At 44.4% G+C, this 17668-nt stretch overlaps 1 protein-coding gene across 2 annotated transcripts; it reads left to right on the top strand.

Moving 5' to 3' along the window:
- The first annotated feature begins 3802 nt into the window (after positions 1-3802).
- Positions 3803-17418, top strand: CAMLG (calcium modulating ligand). 2 transcript variants are annotated; one of them, XM_054489010.2, is made up of 4 exons: positions 3803-4662; positions 6939-7399; positions 9863-9928; positions 16659-17286. In XM_054489010.2, exons 1-4 carry the CDS (start codon positions 4491-4493, stop codon positions 16848-16850), a joined length of 891 nt encoding a protein of 296 aa, XP_054344985.1. In that variant the 5' UTR covers positions 3803-4490; the 3' UTR covers positions 16851-17286. The 2 variants fall into 2 exon arrangements, with proteins under 2 accessions (XP_054344985.1, XP_054344986.1); XM_054489011.2 differs by lacking the exon at positions 9863-9928 and having other exon boundaries at positions 4351-4662; positions 16659-17418.
- Positions 17419-17668: the final 250 nt, after the last annotated feature.

Genomic DNA, 17668 nt, shown 5'->3' on the forward strand with positions numbered 1-17668 from the left:
GAAGCTTTCTCCCTGAATTCTTCCTTCAAGTATTAGGGGTTTTGAGTCAGGATAATACTCATGTGCAATGATTTGGCAAAAGAGATGAGGCATGAAAATAATTCACTTTATAGGAGTGCTGAAAACACCAGGTACAGGAGGGCTTCACAAGCCTGGAGAGGCCAAGCGTGGTAGCTCATGCCTGTAATCCCAGCACTTTGGGAGTCTGAGGCAGGAGGACTGCTTGAGCCCAGAAGTTCAAGAACAGCCTGGGCAACATGGCAAGATCCTGTCTTTAAAAATAAAAAATAGGCCGGGCGCAGTGGCTCACACCTGTAATCCCAGCACTTTGGGAGGCCGAGGCAGGTGGATCACAAGGTCAGGAGATTGAGACAATCCTGGCTAACACGATGAAACCCCATCTCTATTAGAAATGCAAAAAATTAGCCAAGCATGCTGGCACATGCCTGTAGTCCCAGCTACTTGGGAGGCTGAGGCAGGAAAATCACTTGAACCCGGGAGGTGGAGGTTGCAGTGAGCTGAGATCGCACTGCTTCCTTCCAGCCTGGGTGATAGAGCAAGAGACTTTGTCTGTAAATAAATAAATAAATAAAAAATAGCCAGATGTGGTGGCATGTACCTGTGGTCTCAGCTACTTGGGAGGCTAGGTGAGAGGATCAGTTGAGCCTGGGAAGTCAAGGCTGCAGTGAGCCCCGTTCGAGCCACTGCACTCCAGCCTAGGCAACAGAGGGAGACTCTGTCTCAAAGAAGAAAAAAAAGCATGGAGACTGCCTGAGCAAGGGAGGCCAGAAACCTTAAACTGCCACTCTCTTAGAGTAGCAGAAATCCTCATCAGTGTCACTCTGGGGTAACATCGGAGAGTAACATTATCCAAGGAGCCAAATGATTTTGTCCCAACCCACGACAACATCCACACATTTATATTAACTCTTTTTTTTTTTTTTGCGACGTAGTCTCCCTCTGTCACCCTGGCTGGAGTGCAATGGCATGATCTTGGCTCACTGCCACCTCCACCTCCTGGGTTCAAGCGATTCTCGTGCCTCAGTCTCCCAAGTAGCTGGGACTACAGGCATGTGCCACCATGCCCGGCCTGTTTTGCAGTGTTTATAACATACTAAAAGTTAATATAGGCCCGGCGCGGTGGCTCACGCCTGTAATCTCAGCACTTTGGGAGGCCGAGGCAGGTGGATCACCTGAGGTCAGGAGTTGGAGACCAGCCTGGCCAACATGCGGAAACCCCATTTCTACTAAAATTACAAAAATTAGCCGGGCATGGTGGTGCGTGCCTGTAATCCCAGCTACTTGGGAGGCTGAGGCAGGAGAATAGCTTGAACCCAGGAGGTAGAGGTTGCAGTGAGCCGAGAGATGGCACCACTGCACTCTAGCCTGGGCGAGAGAGTAAATAAATAAATAAATACTGTAAAACAAAATATTCAGTACCATCTAAAATTACATTTATTTCATGAGGTTCACTACTTGGCTTTTGGTTTGTTATACTAAGCTCCATTCTCATTAAGGAGAGGACTATTGACATGTCTCCTATTGAAACTGTTAATTCACTCTGTTTCTTTTAAACTTTGAGTGTTTAAGGGTGTTTAACAACTATACTTGAGAAAATTATTGAAATAAAATTTCTGGCTGGGTGCAGGGGCTCACACCTGTAATCCCAGCACTTTGGGAGGCTGAGAAGATTGGATTGTTTGAGCCCAGGAATTTAAGACCAGCAACACAGAGACCCAATCTCTACTAAAAAAATTTTTTTTTTTAATTATTGGGGCTCGGCCGGGCACGGTGGCTCACGCCTGTAATCCTAGCACTTTGAGAGGCCAAAGCGGGTGGATCACAAGGTCAGGAGATCGAGACCATCCTGGCTAACACGGTGAAGCCCCATCTCAACTAAAAATACACAAAATTAGCCGGGCGTGGTGGTGGGCGCCTGTAGTCCCAGCTACTCGGGAGGCTGAGGCAGGAGAATGGTTTGAACCTGGGAGGCGGAGCTTTCAGTGAGCCGAGATTGCGCCACTGCATTCCAGCCTGGGCGACAGAGCAAGACTCCATCTCAAAAAAAAAAAAAAATTATCTGGGCTCAATCCTGTAGCCCTAGCTACTCAGGATGCAGAAGCAGGAGGATTGCTTGAGCCCAGGAGTTCAAGGCTGTAGGCTGCAGTGAACTATGATTGTGCCACTGCACTCCAGCCTAGACCATAGAGTGAGACCCTGTGTCTACAAAAATAAAAATTTGACTCATTTTGGAGTTTAGAGGAAGTAATTTGCTAATTTCTGAAAATTTTTCTTGAATTTCTTTTAAGCAGTTTCATCAATTCATTCTTTTACTCTTTTTCTTTTGAGACGAGGTCTGGCTCTATCACCCAGGTGGTTGTGGAGTGATGCAATCATGGCTCATTGCAGCAAACTTTCTGCCTCGTTTTAAATTTTTTAAAATTTCTTGATTTTTTTTTTTTTCTAGAGACAAGGTCTCACTATGTTACCCAGGCTGGTCTTGAACTCCTAAGCTTAAGCAGTCCTCCCACCTTGGCCTCCCAAAGTGTTGGGATTACAGGCGTGAGCCACTGTGCCTGGCCTCTTTTTTTGTTTGTTTTTTTGAGACAGAGTTTCACTCTGTCGCCCAAGCTAGAGTGCAGTGGCGCAATCTCAGCTCACTGCAACCTCTGCCTCCTGGGTTTGAGTGATTCTCCTGCCTCACCCTCCCGAGTAGCTGGGATTACAGGTGTGCGCCACCATGCCTGGCTAATTTTTGTATTTTTGGTAGAGATGGGTTTCATCATGTTGGCCAGGTTGGTTTCGAACACCTGACCTCAAGTGATCCACCCACCTCAGCCTCCCAAAATGCTGGGATTAAAGGCATGAGCCACCACGCCCAGTCATTTGTTCTGATTTTATTTTATTTATTTATTTATTTTATATATGTATTTTTGAGATGGAGTCTCCCTCTGTTGCCCAGGCTGGAGTGCAGTGGCATGATCTCAGCTCACTGCAATTTCCGCCTCCCAGGTTCAAGTGATTCTCCTGCCTCAGCCTCCCAAGTAGCTGGGATTACAGGTGCATGCCACCCACGTCCGGCTAATTTTTGTATTTTTACTAGAGATGGGGTTTCACCATGTTGGCCAGGGTGGTCTCGAACTCCCGACCTCAGGTGATCCGCCCGCCTCGGCCTCCCAAAGTGCTGGGATTACAGGCGTAAGCCACCGCGCCCTGCCTAATTTTTGTATTTTTAGTAGAGACGGGATTTTGCCATATTGGCCAGGCTGGTCTTGAACTCCTGACCCCAGGTGATCCGCCTGCCTCAGCTTCCCAAAGTGTTAGGATTACAGGCGTGAGCCACCGCTCCCGGCCTTTTTGTTTTTTTCTTTTCTTTTCTTTTTTTTTTTTTGAGACGGAGTCTCGCTCTGTCGCCCAGGTGGAGCATCTTTAGCATAAGAGGTGGTCATAAAATACAAGGAGAAAAAATAATAGCATGAGAGGTGGTCATAAACGACAAGGAGAAAAAATAAGGTGAAGGGGAATAGGGAGTGTTGGCAATTTAGATAGAATGTGCACAAAAGGCTTCACTGGGAAATTCTAATGTGAACAAAAACGCACAAAACGCGAGGAAAGCGCCTAGAAACACATCAGCCGTGTACTTCGGCGTAGAGAAGTTAAGGATGAGGTACAGGCACCAAGAACAAATCCCAGTGTAAGGCTCCCTTTAAGCGCGGCTCCCAGGGTTACGTATTCCCATTGCCTACAGGCGAGGCCGCGGGTCTGTAAACAAGCGACTGCCGCTGCAACCTCCATTTTGCTTCCTGGCACCAAATCTGGGCTGATCTATTCACTGACATCCCATTCCCGCTCCCGGTTTTCTTTTCTTTCTTTCTTTTTCTTTTTCTCGAGACAAAGTTTCGCTGTGTAGCCCAGGCTGGAGTACAGTGGCGCGATCTCGGCTCACTGCAACCTCCGCCTCCTGGGTCCAAGCGATTCTCCTGCCTCAGCCTCCCGAGTAGCTAGGATTACAGGCGCGCGCCACCACGCCCTTCTAAGTTTTTGTATTTTCAGTAGAGACGGGGGGTGTGAGGGGGGAGGGTTCACCATGTTGGCCAGGCTAGTCTCGAACTCCTAACCTCGTGATCCGCCCGCCTCGGCCTTCCAAAGTGCTAGGATTACAGGCGTGAGTCACCACCCCCGGCCCTGGGTGCCGGTTTTCTTCACCTCCGAGCGAACAGCAGAGGGGGCTGTTGGGTGAGGGCCAGACGAGTTGGGGAGGCACCAGGGCGTCCAGCGCTGCCCTCACTCAAGATGGCGGCCAGAGCCTCGCGCTTGGTCGCGTAGGGCCGTGCGTGAGTGCTTAGCTCACAGGCTCCGGCACCGCGTTCGGGGGCGGGTCTACAGCGGGAAGGGGACGCGCGCCCTGCGGCCCGGCGTCTAGTCATCGCCCTCGCAGCGGCGGCCAACACCACCGCCACTGCCACCCCTCCCAGACTGTGGACGGGAGGATGGAGTCGATGGGCGTCGCTACCGACGGCGGGGAGAGGCCGGGGGTCCCAGCGGGCTCAGGTCTGTCGGCTTCCCAGCGTCGGGCCGAGCTGCGTCGGAGAAAGCTGCTCATGAACTCGGAACAGCGCATCAACCGGATCATGGGCTTTCACAGGCCCGGGAGCGGCGCGGGTAAGAGCCTCGATTTCCCCTCAGTCTCCAGCCCATCACCTTGAATCTTCAGGGTCATTCTTCCCTCTTCCACCTCCACTCCTCTGACCTTTTTGACCAAGCTCTGCTCTTTGACTTCCTCTCTGTCCCGCCCCTTCGGTGATATCCCAAGTTCTCATTCCTGAACCCCAGGATGTTCCTAGTCGCTCCCCCCAATTTTCCCGGGGCCTCGCCGTGAGATTTTCCCCACCCTGCCTGCAGAGCTCTCACTCCCTCTTCCCAGTTACGTTGAACAGCCCATTTTCTCGTTAGCCACTCCTCGCCTTTCTTGAAGGGCTCACGGTGTATCCCCAGACTGTCGTGCCTACTGCTCCCCTTAGGAAGATGGCTTTCCTTCTTAAGGTTCCAAGTGCTTTTCCTTACAGTGCCTTCTCTAGCGTCTACCTTCTTTTGCCTTTTGCTGTGTAACTCTTGTCCGCCCACATCAGCCTGTCTTTACTGAACTGCCCGCTAGTTCATCCTGCGTGTATCAGGGACTCTTGTGGTCATATTCTAGTGTTTGTGTTCAGTGCCCTCAACACTGTCACCTACGGGCCGGCTAGAAAAGGTGGGAAAAGTGAGAGTGAGCATTCTTCAGAGACCCAGCAAGTGCGAAGTGCACACCTGAGAGTTTCCTCTCCTCATCAGGGGATATTGATGTGATTGATGTATGGAGCTGCATTTCTAAGGAGAGCGCCTCATTCCTCCCCCAAACACATGTCCAATGATTTTCTTTAAAAAAAAATTTATTTCACGTGAGTATAATTGAGCAATTAGCACGCCCTAGTGTTATCTAAGTTTCCAGTGTTTCCTTTAGTAATTGGCCTTTAGTCACTGGTCGCAAGCTCCTTATATCTTTGTGACTTTTGTTCTGTAAGGCTTTAGGTGTATAGCTCTGAACTTTTAGACAGTTCAAATGAGAGGTAAGAAAACCATTTCAAATTCTTCTAGAACAATAGAAGAAACGTTTTTCTATCAGGCTATTTATTCTTAAAGCATTATTTATGATCTTACCCGAGGTACTTTCTATATTTTGTTCTTTTGCTTTGAAAATTTTATGTCTTTAAAGGTTGTTTTGTTTTTTGAGACAGGGTCTTCCTCTGTAGGCCAGGCTGGAGTGCAGTGGCATGATCATAGCTTACTGCAGCCTCAAACTCCTGGGCTTAAGCAATCCTGCTACCTCAGCCTCCGGAGTAGCTAGGACCACAGGTGTACACCACCATGCCCGGCTAATTAAAAAAAAAAATTGTGTGTGTGGAGATGGGGGTCTCACTATGTTTCCTAAGCTGGTCTTGAACTTCTGGGCTCAAGTGTTCCACCATCCTTGGCTTCCAAAAGTGCTGGGCTTACAGGATTACAGGTGTGAGCCATTGTGCCTGGCCTTTTTTTAAAAACAAAAACAAAAACAAAACACCAGAGTCGTGTCTTAAAACTGCTGAAGTGCCTACTAATGGCTGCCTGACTACATAAACAGTAGCTGTGGGATATGCCACACCCTATGCTCATAGGGCACTGGATTCAGAAATCTAATTTTAAAATATAGATTTTAAAAAGCTTTACTGATTTTATATTTTTAACCAAATAAGCTAAGGCAGGCAATGCAATCATACATCTGGGATATATTATCCATAAAAAGTTGGTCTTTTCAGCTTGCTTCATCTCTGAATATCTTTCCCAGTTTGTCTACTAATCTTATCTCCTACCCACAAAGTTTGGGTTATTTCCTCTGCAGAATACTCATTTTGGGTGATATATTTTGAGGGTGTAGAGGAAGAAACTAGCTTTTTTCTTTCTTTTTTTTATTTTTTGAGATGGAGTCTCGCTCTGTCGCCAGGCAGATGCAGATGGAGTGCAGTGGCGCAATCTCTGCAACCTCCGCCCCCTGGGTTTCAAGTGATTTTTCTGCCTCAGCCAGAGTAGCTGGAACTACAGGCAGCTGGGACTACAGACACACGCCACCACACCCAGCTAATTTTTGTATTTTTAGTAGAGATGGGGTTTCACCATGTTGGCTAGGATGGTCTCAATCTCTTGACCTCATGATCTGCCCGCCTCAGCCTCCCAAAGTGTTGGGATTACATTCGTGAGCCACGGCGCCTGGCCGAAACCAGCTTTTCTTTAATGCAGAATCAGTATTTATTTATTTTGATTCAGAGGCTGCTGAGTTCTGGCTGCAACAGCATATTTTAAAACATAAATATGTAAGGTGTTTGCCAGTATGGAATAAATACATAAGACTTTTAAATTTCTTTTCTCAGAAGAAGAAAGTCAAACAAAATCAAAGCAGCAGGACAGTGATAAACTGAACTCCTTCAGCGTTCCTTCCGTTTCAAAGCGAGTAGTGCTGGGTGATTCAGTCAGTACAGGAACAACTGACCAGCAGGGTGGTGTGGCCGAGGTAAAGGGGACCCAACTGGGAGACAAATTAGACTCGTTCATTAAACCACCCGAGTGCAGTAATGATGTCAACCTTGAGCTCCGGCAGCGGAACAGAGGGGACCTGACAGCGGACTCGGTCCAGAGGGGTTCCCGCCATGGCCTAGAGCAGTACCTTTCCAGATTCGAAGAAGCAATGAAGCTAAGGAAACAGCTGATTAGTGAAAAACCCAGTCAAGAGGATGGAAGTACAACAGAAGAATTTGACTCTTTTCGAATATTTAGATTGGTGGGATGTGCTCTTCTTGCTCTTGGAGTCAGAGCTTTTGTTTGCAAATACTTGGTAAGAAAAGATCTGTAAATTATTAACTAACTTAATGGAAAATGCAAAATGTTAATAATTATGAGTTCTTTTGATCCATAGAAGTCATTGCCAGTATTAATATCTACCAGATCCATGTGGCTGTTTGAAGATATATTATTAATTTTGCTATTCATCTCATAGAATGAAGTGTTCTGGTTACAGAGCCTAATAATTACTGTTGGCCCTCCATATCAGTTGGTTCTGCACCCTATGTGGATTCAACCAATTGTGGATTGAAAATATTTGGATTTAGCTGGGCGTGGTGGTGCACGCCTGTAATCCCAGTTACTTGGGAGGCTGAGGCAGGAGAATTGCTTGAACCCGGGAGGCAGAGGTTGCAGTGAGCCAGAATAACGGCACTGCACTCCAGCCTGGGTGACAGAGTGAGACCCTGTCTCAAAAATATATGTATGTGTATATATTTGGGGAAAAAATAACAATACAACAATAACAAATAGTAAATAATACAAATAAAAACAGTATAGCAACTATTTACATTGCATTAGGCATAAAAAAATCTAGAAATGATTTAAAGTATATGGGAGAAAGTGAGTAGGTAATATTTACTGTGCCGTTTTACATAAGGGACTTGAGCATCTATGGATTTTGGTATCAGGAGGAACCTGGTACCAGTCCTCTGCTGATACTGAGGGATGACTGTACTAAAACCCTTTTTTCATTCTACGGACCCTTGTCATTGCTTTGCATATATTAATTCATCTAATCCTCATTCTTATGAACTTGGTATTATTTGAATCCGTTGGGAAATGAAGACTCAGAGAGGTTAAATCATTTGCCCAAGGTCACACAGTGGTGCTGGGATTAAGCGGTGCTGGGATTAAACCCTGGCAGTTTCATTCCTTAACCAAAGTGTTAAGTGCTTTACATATATATACTGCATATTATCAATTTTCAAATAATTTGAAATAGTAAAATGCAGTTCCTCTGGTCCCGAATATGAGGTAATTTTCATATGGTTCAGAAGACATTTCAGCATTTCCTAATGTATCATAATGAGTCCATTTTGGCTGTACCATGATGTAGTCATTTTGTTTTATAGTATATTAAAGAATGCAGAAAAGCATAGCTCATAGTTCCGTGTCTTGCTCTGAGGTTTTTCCATTCAGTAGACATTTTAAGTATATGTACCAGGCACATAAATATCCAGATAATTAAAGTTTATATCATTAAGCAAAACAGTTTTTGTAAATCTTTTTTTTTTTTGAGATGGAGTTTCTGTCGCCCAGGCTGGAGTGCAGTGGTGTGATCTTGGCTCACTGCAACCTCCACCTCCTGGGTTCAAGTGATTCTCCTGCCTTAGCCGCCTGAGTAGCTGGGACTACAGGCATGTGCCACCACTCACGGCTAATTTTTTGTGTTTTTAGTAGAGATGGGGTTTCACCGTGTTAGTCAGGATGGTCTCGATCTCCTGACCTCATGATCCACCCACCTCTGCCTCCCAAAGTGCTGGGATTACAGGCATGAGCCACCGCACCCAGCCAAGCATTTAGTTTTGTTCTTGTTGTTGTTTTAGAGATAGGATCTTGCTATGGTGCCCAGGCTAGACTAGAACTTCTGGGCTCAAGCAGTCCTCCTGCCTTAGCCTTCTGCATAGCTGGAAGAATGCCATCTATTTTGAGTGCTGGGCCTTTTCTGTGTGCTTCCTGGATGTCAATTAATTCCCTCTGGGTGATGGAGATGTTACCGTCTCTGTGTTACTGTGTTAAACATCTGTCACTATTTAATACTTTAAATAATTTAAAAGATAAGTTTTTATGAGAGAAGACAGTTTTGGGGACACTAAAAGAATATGAAAGAATTGTATGACTTGAGAAACATATTTTATGTTAGGAAATATTGTATTCACCCTTCTGCAGAAACAAGATTACTTTTAACCATTAAAATTACTATTTTATGAGAGGCTGAGGCAGGAGAATTGCTTGGACTGGGGAGGCAGGGGTTGCAGTGAGCTGAGATTGCGCCACTGCACTCCAGCCTGGGCGACAGAGCGAGACTCCATCTTAAAAAAAAAAGCAATTGCCAGGCGCGGTGACTCACACCTGTAATCCCAGCATGTTGGGAGGCCGAGGTGGGTGGATCACATGAGGTCAGAAGTTCTAGACCATCCTGGCCAACATGGTGAAACCCTGTCTCTACTAAAAATATAAAAATTAGCCAGGTGTGGTGGCAGGCGCCTGTAATCCCATCTACTCGGAAGGCTGAGGCACGAGCATCGCTTGAACCTGGGAGGTGGATGTTGCCATGAACCAAGATCGTGCCACTGCAACTCAGCCTGGGTGACAGAGGAAGACTCCGTCTCAAAAAATAATAATAACAATATTTTCTTACAGCTTTTCCTTGGAATTTTATAGCTGCTGTTTGATTTATTGTGATTTGAATGATTATGTTGGAAATATTTAATTTTATCTTCTATCTTCACAGTCCATATTTGCTCCATTTCTTACTTTACAACTTGCGTACATGGGATTATACAAATATTTTCCCAAGGTAAATTAATTTTTTTTTCTAAATTTTGATGATGTGTTTGGATTGATTTATGACTAGCTAATTGAAGGAACTTTAAAATGTTAGTCCTGCTTACGGTCTGAATCAGTGCTACTCAAAGTGTGGTTTGCCCACTTATCTCCAAACTATGTGTTTGTGTTTGTTATACATTAAGTTCAAAAAATCAGTAATTGGCCAGGCACAGTGGCTCACGCCTGTAATCCCCACACTCTGAGAGGCTGAGGTGGGTGGATCACCTGAGGTCAGGAGTTCAAGACCAGCCTGGCCAACATGGTGCAACCCCATCTCTACTAAAAATACAAAAATTAGCCAGGTATGGTGACGCACACCTGTAATTCCAGCTACTCAGGAGGCTGAGGCAGGAGAATTGCTCCAACCCAGGAGGCAGAGGTTGCAGTGAGCCAAGATTGCACCACTGCACTGCTCCAGTCTGGGCAGCAGAGTGAGACTCTGTCTCAAAAAAAAAAAAAAAAAAGAGTAATTAGAAACTTTTATAGCAATTTGACATTGCCATAACATTGTTATTCTGTTTTACAAAAATATTGGTCTACTGTGGATTGAGGTCCTTCATGAAAAAGTGTGAATAGTACTTGTTTAAGCAAAGTATTAAATTTAATTAGTAAATTTAGTAATTCATTTTGTCTATAATAAAGGAAATTAATTTAAAAATGGATTTGATTATCTCATTGTACTTCATATTGGACACTTAATAGCAGTGCACTTTATCTTCAGTGTTGAGGGCCTGATATTTGCAATAAATATTTGGCCAATATTACAGAACAGAATGATGTTGAGAGTCAATGTTTACCTGGCCTACTTGACTACAGATACATACAGTTTTATGAGGCTTGGCTTGCCTGACATAGACGATAGCCTAACTAGTGTGATCGAATTTTGTGGGAGCTTTTTGCTGAAAAAATTGCTACTTGGCTGTTTGCGTGTTATATTTAACTGGCTGACAGACCTGTGTATGATTTTAATGGATTTGAAGCATTTGTATTTTTGAAGGGTCAAATAGGTCAAATATAAGAAGTAAAAGAGTAAATAACATTGTAATTTTAATTGAAGCATTTGTTTAGAAATTCACCTTTGAGGCCGGGCACGGTGGCTCACGCCTGTAATCCCAGCACTTTGGGAGGCCGAGGGAGGCGAATCACGAGGTCAAAAGATCGAGACCGTCCTGGCTCACAGGGTGAAACCCCATTTCTACTAAAAATACAAAAATTAGCCAGGCGTGGTGGCGGGCGCCTGTAGTCCCAGCTACTCGGGAGGCTGAGGCAGGAGAATGGCGTGAACCTGGGAGGCGGAGCTTGCAGTGAGCCGAGATTGCGCCACTGCACTCCAGCCTGGGCAACAGAACGAGACTCCTCAAAAAAAAAAAGAAAGAAATTCACCTTTGAGGCTGGGTGCGGTGGCTCACGCCCTAATCCCAGCACTTTCGGAGGCTGAGGCGGGTGGATCACCTGAGGTCAGGAGTTCGAGACCAGCCTGGCCAACATGGCGAAATCCCGTCTCTACTAAAAATATAAAAATTACCCGGGCATGGTTGTGGGCGCCTGTAATCCCAGCTACTTGGGAGGCTGAGGCAAGGAGAATCACTTGAACCTGGGAGGTGGAGGTTGCAGTGAGCCGAGACTGTGCCATTGCACTCCAGCCTGGGCAACAGAGCGAGACTCTGTCTCAAAAAAAAAAAAAAAAAAGAAATTCACCTTTGAAACACTGATTGTAGTTTTCCAGTAGCAAAGTTTGGAACCTAAATGTCCACTGAGTGACTACATTAAAAAAAAAAAAATCGGCCAGGCACAGTGGCTCATGCCTGTAATCCCAGCACTTTGGGAGGCCGAGGTAGGCGGATCAGCTGAGGTCGGGAGTTCGAGACCAGTCTGACCAACATGGAGAAACCCCGTCTCTACTACAAATTCAAAATTAGCCAGGCATGGTGGCACATGTCTGTAATCCCAGCTACTGAGGAGGCTGAGGCAGGAGAATCACTTGAACCCAGGAGGTGGAGGTTGTGGTGAGCCGAGATCGCACCATTGCACTTCAGCCTGGGCAACAAAGCAAAACTCCGTCTCAAAAAAAAAAAAAATTATATCAGAATGAAGATGTTCTCAATGTACTGATAATGGTAAGCTCTCCAAGAAATATTAAGAGAAAAAAAAAAACAAAATTCAGAATAGAATCTATACTAATTTCTTTTTGAAAAGAAAAAATAATGTATTATTTGATTTTGCTTATATGTGCATAAACAAACTGAAAGACTATACATGAAATTACTAACAATACTTATGTGTGTGATACAGATGTATATATGGGTACTATGTAAATAGAAGAGAGAAAAGGGAAACTTTATATATTCTCCCAACAAAACAGCATTTTGTTATAGCAGGGTTTTTTGCTTGTTTGTTTTTGAGACAGAGTATCACTCTGTCACCCAGGCTGGAGTGCAGTGGCACGATCTCAGCTCACTGCAGCCTCCGCCTCCTGGGTTCATTCTCCTGCCTCAGCCTTCCAGGTAGCTGTGACTACAGGTGTGAGTGACCACACCCACTTAATTTTTGTATTTTTAGTAGAGACGGGGTGTCACCGTGTTGGTCAGTCTGGTCTGGAACTCCCAGCCTCAGGTGATCTGCCCACGTGGGCCTTCCAAAGTGCTGGGATTACAGGTATGAGCCACCGCACCTGGCCTGTTATAGCAGTTTTTAAACACAAAAGTTGGCCAGGCGCGGTGCCTCACGCCTGTAATCCCAGCACTTCGGAAGGCCATAGTGGGCAGATCACCTGAGGCTGGGAGTTCTTGACCAGCCTGGCCAACATGGTGAAACGCTATGTCTACTGAAAATACAAAAATTAGCTTGGCATGGTGGATACAGACCTGTAATCCCAGCTACTCAGCGTCTGAGGCAGGAGAATTGCTGGAACCCGGGTGGCAGAGGTTACAGTGAGCCAAGACAGCGCCACTGCACTCCAACCTGGGCGACAGAGCAAGACTCCATCTCAAAAATAAATAAACACAAAAGTTGAAAGAATTGTGCCGTGAACACCCATTTGTATGATACCAACCACCTAGATTCTACAGTTAACATCTTATTATATTACGTATCTATCAGATTTTCTTTTATTTTTCAAACCCAAGATAATCTCTGTAAAGTTTTTCCATCAAATTTTTCTTGATGCATTTCAAAGTATGTTGTAGGTGTACACATCAGTATACCTCACCCCTCTTACATAACACTGACTTACAATTTACTGTTTTAAGGTTCTTTAGGTAATTTTTTTTCTTTTTTTTTTTTTTTTTTTTTGAGACGAGGCTCTGTCACCAAGGCTGGAGCGCCATCTCGGCTCACTGCAAGCTCCGCCTCCCGGGTTCACGCCATTCTCCTACCTCAGCCTCCCAAGTAGCTGGGACTACAGGTGCCCGCCACCATGCCCGGCTAATTTTGTTTTGTATTTTTAGTAGAGACAGGGTTTCACCGTGTTAGCCAGGATGGTCTTGATCTCCTGACCTCATGATCCGCCTGCCTCGGCCCCCCAAAGTGCTGGGATTACAGGCATGAACCACCATGCTCGGCTTTTTTTTTTTTTTTTTCTCGAGACGGAGTCTCGCTCTGTCACCACACTGGAGTGCAGTGGCACAATCTTGGCTCACTGCAACCTCCACCTCCCAGGTTCAAGCGATTCTTCCACCTCAGCCTCCCGAATAGCTGAGACTACAGGCACGCGCCACCAAGCCCAGGTAATTTTTGTATTTTTAGTAGAGACAGGATTTCACCATGCTGACCAGGATGGTCTCTCTTTTTTTTTTGAGACGGAGTCTTACTCTTTCACCAGGCTGGAGTCCAGTGGTGAGATCTCAGCTCACCGCAACCTCCGCCTCCCAGCTTCGAGCGATTTCCCTGCCTCAGCCTCCCAAGTAGCTGGGATTACAGGCATGTGCCACCACACCTGGCTTATTTTTTTGTATTTTAGTAGAGACGGGGTTTCACCATGTTGGCCAAGACAGTCTTGATTTCCTGACCTGGTTATCTGCCCACCTTGGCCTCCCAAAGTGCTAGAATTAGCTGGTCTCTGGTGTCCATCTCTTGACCTTGTGATTCGCCCACCTCCGCCTCTCAAAGTGCTGGGATTACAGGTGTGAGCCACCGCGCCTGGCCTTTTTTAGGTAAAATTTTAAGGTAAAATTAGTTCTGAGGCCGGGTGCAGTGGTTCACACCTATAATCCCAGCACTTTGGGAGGCCGAGATGGGCGGATCACCTGAAGTCAGGAGTTGAAGACCAGCATGGCCAACATGGTGAAACTCCATCTCTGCAAAAATTTGCTGGGCATGATGGTGGGTACCTATAATCCCAGCTACTGGGGAGGCTGAGGTGGGAGAATCGCTTGAACCCAGAAGGCAGAGGTTGCAGTGGGCCAAGATTCTGCCATTGCACTCCAGCGTGGTCAACAGAGCGAGACTACATCTCAAAAAAAAAAAAAAAATTAGTTCTAATATGAAGAGTAGGGTACCAGCGTAATTAATTGATTGCTTGAAATGCTCGTCTTAATTGTACCATTTAATACGTTTGACATCCTGTGAAACCCATACCTGTTTCAAGGTTTATAACTTCGCTGTCACCCCAGGAGTTTCTTTCATGCTCCTTTCTAGGCAGTCCCAGTCCCTATACCCCAAAGAACTTTTTCCCACCATAGATTAGTTGTGTCTGGCATAGTAATTCATATAAGTGGGATCATTCTTGATTTTACTTTTTTGTGCAAGCCTTCTTTTATTCTGCATGATATTTTTGAGATTTATCCATGTTGTTGGATAAATCAGTAGTTAATTCCTTTTTTTCTTGGCTCATTAATACTCCATTGTATGACTATATCCATTTATCTAGTCTCCTGTAGATGGACATCCTGGTTGTTTTCAGTTTTGGGGTTATTGTGACTAAAACTAAGAGCTTTCTTGTATGAGGCTTTTTGTGAGCATAAGCTTTCATTTCTCTTAGGTAACTATAGGGTTTTTTTTGTTTGTTTGTTTGTTTTTATTTTCAGACGGAGTCTTGCTCTATCACTCAGGCTGGAGTGCAGTGGCATGATCTCGGCTCACTGCAACCTCTGCCTCCCAGATTCAAGCAATTCTCCTGTCTCAGGCTCCCAAGTAGCTTGGATTACAGGCATGCGCCACCACGCCTGGCTAATTTTTTTGTATTTTTAGTAGAGACGAGGTTTCACCATATTGGCCAGGCTGATCTCGAACTCCTGACCTTGTGATCCACCCACTTCGACCTCCCAAAGTGCTGGGATTACAGGCATGAGCCGCCACGCCCGGCCAACTATAGGTTTTTATATTTAAAAATATTTTAAACCATATGATTGGATTTTGTGATAACAAAGAAAAATTCAGCTTTTAAGCTCTTAAAAAATGAGACTAGAAAATTAGTAAGTAAATGTTCTCTCTTCCACCAGAAGTATACTGAATTGTTCAGTGATACCCTATTGGATGTGTAATCAAGTGTGGATTCCTTTGCATAACAATTAGGGCCCCACATTCCTATAAGTCTGTTAAAAATTACTCATTGTTCTCCTAGCATTCTTCTGCCTCTAACTTGTCCTGAGACTTAACCCTTCAAAAAACTTTCACTTCTGCCAGTCTAAATCCTGCTCTTCTTTGAAGGTCTGTTTTTAGTTGTTGTTTTTGGAGACAGGGTCTCACTTTGTCATGTGGGCTGGAGTGCAGCGGTGCAGTCTCAGTTCAGTGCAGCCTCAACCTCTTAAGAGATCCTCCCACCTCAGCCTCCTGAGTAGATGGGACTACAGGCTCATGCTCAGCTAATTTTTGTATTTTTTGTAGAGACAGAGTCTCCCTATGTTGTCCAGAGTGGTCTTAAACTCCTAAGCTCAAGCCATCACCCAGCCTCGGCCTCCCAAAGTGCTGGGATTAGAGGCGTGAGCCACTGCACTTGGCCTGAAGGCCTGTTTTTAATTTTACTTCCTCTGAAGTCCTCCTTGTGCTTTATTTACATAAAACACTGGAGTAATTTATATCTCCTGTGAGCTCCTATGTCACACATTATCCATGTCAGTCATTTAGCAGTTATTTATGTCCTGTCTAGTAATATTTTTCTTGTTTTTATATGTACTGTTGTATATATCATAAATTGTTATTTATGTCATGCTTCCAAGATGACACTTTTTAAAAACTTTTAATAGCAAGACTGGGCCAGACGCAGTGGCTCACACCTGTAATCCTGACACTTTGGGAGGCCGAGGCAGGCAGATCACGAGGTCAGGAGTTTGAGACCAGCCTGACCAACATGGTGAAATCCCGTCTCTACTAAAAATACAAAAATTAGCTGGGCGTGGTGGCAAGCACCTGTAATCCCAGCTACTCAGGAGGCTGAGGCAGGAGAATCGCTTGAACCCGGGAGGCGGAGGTTGCAGTGAGCCGAGATCGTGCCATTGCACTCCAGCCTGGGCAACAGAGCGAGACTCCATCTCAAAAAAATAAATAAATAAATAAAGCAAGACTGATGTCTGCTATTGCCTAGCAGTTTGATGAGTTACATATTATATGCTCAGTAAATGTTGGCATATTACTGATTGTTTTAAAACATCATTAACAGTTTTTAAATCCTTTCGGTTAAAAACAGCAGTATTGATCATGTTTGTATAGAGCTTAATGTAGTCTGCTGAAACTTTGAAGATTAATTTGAGTCTTTCTCTACACAGAGTGAAAAGAAGATAAAGACAACAGTACTAACAGCTGCACTTCTATTATCGGGAATTCCTGCCGAAGTGATAAATCGATCAATGGATACCTATAGCAAAATGGGCGAAGTCTTCACAGATCTCTGTGTCTACTTTTTCACTTTTATCTTTTGTCATGAACTGCTTGATTATTGGGGCTCTGAAGTACCATGAAGCCTGTAGAACTGAGAAGGAGAAGCTTACAAAAAAAAAAAAAAAATCTTCTATATTGTAGTGTCTCTAAAGGAGGCAAACTGGTTTACACCTTCATGTAATTCTTTTACTTTAGGGGTTGTAAAACTACTTTATTAGAAATAGAATGGCAGATTCTCTGATTTAAAAGGGCTGAGTTTGTATTATTACTGATATGAAGAATAGAGTACCAATGTCATTAATTGATTTTTCTTGTTTAATCAGAATTCCTATTCTGTACCTTTCCTTTAACTTCTCAGATTTGTAATTCTTCTTTTGGGAGCTGAGCTAGTGCTTTTAGGAGAACAGATAAACGTGGTCTCAGCCAGCCCTAGAGACTGCTTCTTGTATTTGTGTCATTCTGTCCTGAGAAATGAAGTCATCTGAAAAATAAAATGAAAGAAACTGAATTGTCTAATGTTAAGTCTGCACATTGTAACTTTTCTTGTTGAGTTAGTATCTTAATTTTTACTCCAGCACAAGTATTTAATCAAAGAAATGATTCATACATGTGAAATTGGAAGGTATTTATAAAATTTTTATTGCCATATACCAGACTCAGAGTTGGAACTTTTTATTACATTTGAGTTTCACTTTTTACATTTGAGTTTCACTTTTTAGAAGTATGTTTTAAGCAAGCAAAAACAAAATGGGATGCAAAGAATTGAGGCATGCAACCCAACAGCATAAATGTCCTTTTCCCCCCCAAATATGGTCTAGACGAGTTATTATAAACATTGTTTTTATTTTTTTGAGACAGAGTTTCGCTCTTGTTGCCCAGGCTAGAGTGCAATGGCGCC

The sequence above is a fragment of the Pongo pygmaeus genome, chromosome 4, assembly GCF_028885625.2.
Source record: "Pongo pygmaeus isolate AG05252 chromosome 4, NHGRI_mPonPyg2-v2.0_pri, whole genome shotgun sequence".
Classification (NCBI taxonomy): Eukaryota; Metazoa; Chordata; class Mammalia; order Primates; family Hominidae; genus Pongo; species Pongo pygmaeus.